This window comes from Nicotiana sylvestris, chromosome 7 (genome assembly GCF_000393655.2).
Source record: "Nicotiana sylvestris chromosome 7, ASM39365v2, whole genome shotgun sequence".
Lineage (NCBI taxonomy): Eukaryota > Viridiplantae > Streptophyta > Magnoliopsida > Solanales > Solanaceae > Nicotiana > Nicotiana sylvestris.
Window position 1 is genome coordinate 118726367 of NC_091063.1, and position 2923 is coordinate 118729289.

The 2923-nt window shown below is 48.3% G+C and overlaps 1 protein-coding gene across 1 annotated transcript; it reads right to left on the bottom strand.

The window, feature by feature from the left end:
• Window positions 1-1106: 1106 nt before the first annotated feature.
• Window positions 1107-2009, bottom strand: LOC138873684 (uncharacterized). The gene is made up of 3 exons (XM_070152161.1): window positions 1944-2009; window positions 1701-1871; window positions 1107-1631 (listed from the first exon to the last, which is right to left on the bottom strand). The coding sequence occupies exons 1-3, from the start codon at window positions 2007-2009 to the stop codon at window positions 1107-1109; spliced, it is 762 nt and encodes a 253-aa protein (XP_070008262.1).
• Window positions 2010-2923: the final 914 nt, after the last annotated feature.

Genomic DNA, 2923 nt, shown 5'->3' on the forward strand with positions numbered 1-2923 from the left:
AAACAAGCTACCCTCGACATAGGCAAATGTGCTTTGACTATGTCGGCTGCAAATCACATGCTTTGAGCTACTCAGCCTCCGAGCCAAACCTCCCGAGGTGCTCGAACATCACCTCAAGTTACTCGAAATTGAGGTTTTTCCCAAACTGACAACGAGTCAGGCAAAAATTACTTCAAAAGTCCTTAACGAGAGGAAAATAAAGCCTACATAAAAGGTCGCATCAACCAAGCGCGTAAGAGCCATTATCGCCAGCCTAATGAGCCTCAGGGCCACACACATAATAGGTCGCATCGACCGAAAGCGTAAGAGCCACTGTCGCCATCCTAAAATCTGAGAACTTGAGAGTCAAAATGAGCTCGAGTCGTAACCTAATTCAGAGACTGGACCCAAAATAGTTAACTATATATGCCTAAGGACAAAGCGTAAGAGCCATCATCACTAGCTTACATTAAAAGCTCGCTTCGACCCAAAGCGTGAGAGCCATTGTCACCAACTTACATTGAAGGGTCGCTTCGACCCAAAGCGTGAGAGCCATTGTCGCCAGCTTACATTAAAAGGTTGCTTCGACCCAAAGCGTGAGATCCATTGTCACTAGCTTACATTAAAAGGTCGTTTTGACCCAAAGCGTGAGAGCCATTATCGCCAGCTTACATTAAAAGGTCGCTTCGCCCCAAAGCGTAAGAGCCACTGTCGCCAGCTTACATTGAAATGCCACTTCGGTCCAAGGCGTAAGAGCCATTGTCGCCAGCCAACGCGAACATAAAAGCCCAAGGGTCAAATGAGCTTGAGTCCAAACCCGACTCGGAGACTAAACCCAAAACGGTTGAACAAAATCATAAGAGCTCAAGCGCCAGCTTATACTAAAGGTCGCATCGACCAAGCGCGTAAGAGCCCCCAGTGCCGTATCATCGACTCTAAGAACTCCCACTAACTCAAGAGATCGGATTAATCTGGCTAAAATCTTGGCAAGCAGAAACCCAGAAGATACAAAATCGCGAGGTTCCCCTCTTATACACATAGGTAATAGAATACAAGCTCCGTTTACAACATACTATGGAAGCTATATACACAAGAACAATAAGAAAGCAAATGTCCCCCCTTGGGGACTATGGCCCGACAGCCTCGTCCTTGCCATCTTCGGCATCAAACAGAAGGAACTTGGCATCATACTCCTCCGCCTTGGCTTGCTCGATCTCCTCCGAAAGATCGAAACTCCTAGTGTGAACTTCCTCAAGAGTTTCCCTCCGAGATTTGCACTTTGCGTACACTTTACTGCTGCTTGCATGACCAAGAGTGCTCCTTAGCCCAGCATTGGCAGTGGAAACACTCTTCAAATAGGCCGCCGCTCTCTGATCTGCCCTAGTACTACTCATCACAGCCTCGGCCTGAGCGTTCACCACCTCGGCCTTCGCCTTCGAAAGCTCAGACTCGAGCCTCGCGATCATGTTCGCCAGCGCAGAATCACTTGCATGAGCGGTCCGGATCTGCATCTCCAAGGTGGAAGATTTAGCCAAAGCACTCTCCTTGGCTGCAACTTGGGCATCTGCATGGGCTTGCACCTCATAGAACTCACGTTTGACCGTGCCAACTTCGCCCCAGAGCTGCTCCAGTTCCTCCGTTTTGCTCTCCAACTAAAATGTCGAAATATTAACCTCCAAAAACGAAAGAAAGAGCATACATCAACATGAAACACAAGATACCTGTCTCTCGAGGCAGCTCTCGCGGCTCCGGCTTCGACCCGCCTCACACCGCAGGGATACCAACTCGTTTTCTTTTTTCTCACAAAGAAGCTTAAGGGATTTTTCCCTATCCAAAGTTCTCCGCAACCGAGCCCGATAATCAAGTAGCTCGGATTTGAGCCTATCGAAGGCCTGTGAAAGAAAATTCAATAAGAAAGGAAAAGCGTGAGGCCGGAATAATCCCATGCCAGCTACCAAACTCACCATAAAGCTGAGCCTCACTAAAAGCTGACCCAATGTCCGATGGCTTAATGTCCCCTGAAGCGCCATCAGTAGAAACGGGGAATGTTCTTTCGAGAACGGAAGTCCCCAAAACCGAATGATCGGTCGGGTCATCTCTCTTGATTCACTGAGAAGGACTCGCCCCGATGCGAGCCTCCTCGCACCCCGAAGATTCTTTTCGTTTATCATCAACCCATGACCTCGAGGTCGACAGTCTCTCCTCCTCTGCTAGAGAGCACAGTCTCATTTTAGAAAAATCTCCGGTACCTGCGGCAGATAAGTTAGTACGTTGAAAAGAAAAACACCATTTTGGGGAAACAAATCACTAGGCGCCTACCATGATGCTTTGCCTCCCACCTCCTTTTGGACAGGTCTCTCCACCTGTGCCTATCATAAGTCGAGCAGGCTGCTAGCTTGCAATACCACTCAGCCAAATCAGGGACCTCGTTCGGCAACTAGGGAGTCTCTACAAAAATAAAATAGAAAAATGTCATTACGGAGCCCGCCTCCAGTCAAAACGATGAAAAAACAGGTGCGACACTTACGTGTGAAGTTCCATTTCTCAGGAAAGGGCAGAAACTTTCCGGGAATGATATTGATCGTTCGAACTGGAACAAACTGGTTCATCAATCCACAGTCCTCGTCCTCTACGCTGTTAACGATAAGAGCCCGGGTGGATCGACGCTGCAGAACAATCAAACCTCGATAGCGTAGTGGCAAATATAACCTCACGAGATGACTGAGAGTAAACTCAATCCCGGCCTTGTTGGCGAAATATCTTATTGTATGTACTATCTTCCAAAGGAATGGGTGAGCCACCAAGGTAACCCGATATCTCCAACAGAACTCAAGCACGACCCGGTTGGGGGGACCCGATGCAAACGTATGCGTGTACACACTCAAAAACCCCTCGACATAGGTTATGATGCTTTCCTCTGAGGAAGGCACTTGAATACCACACC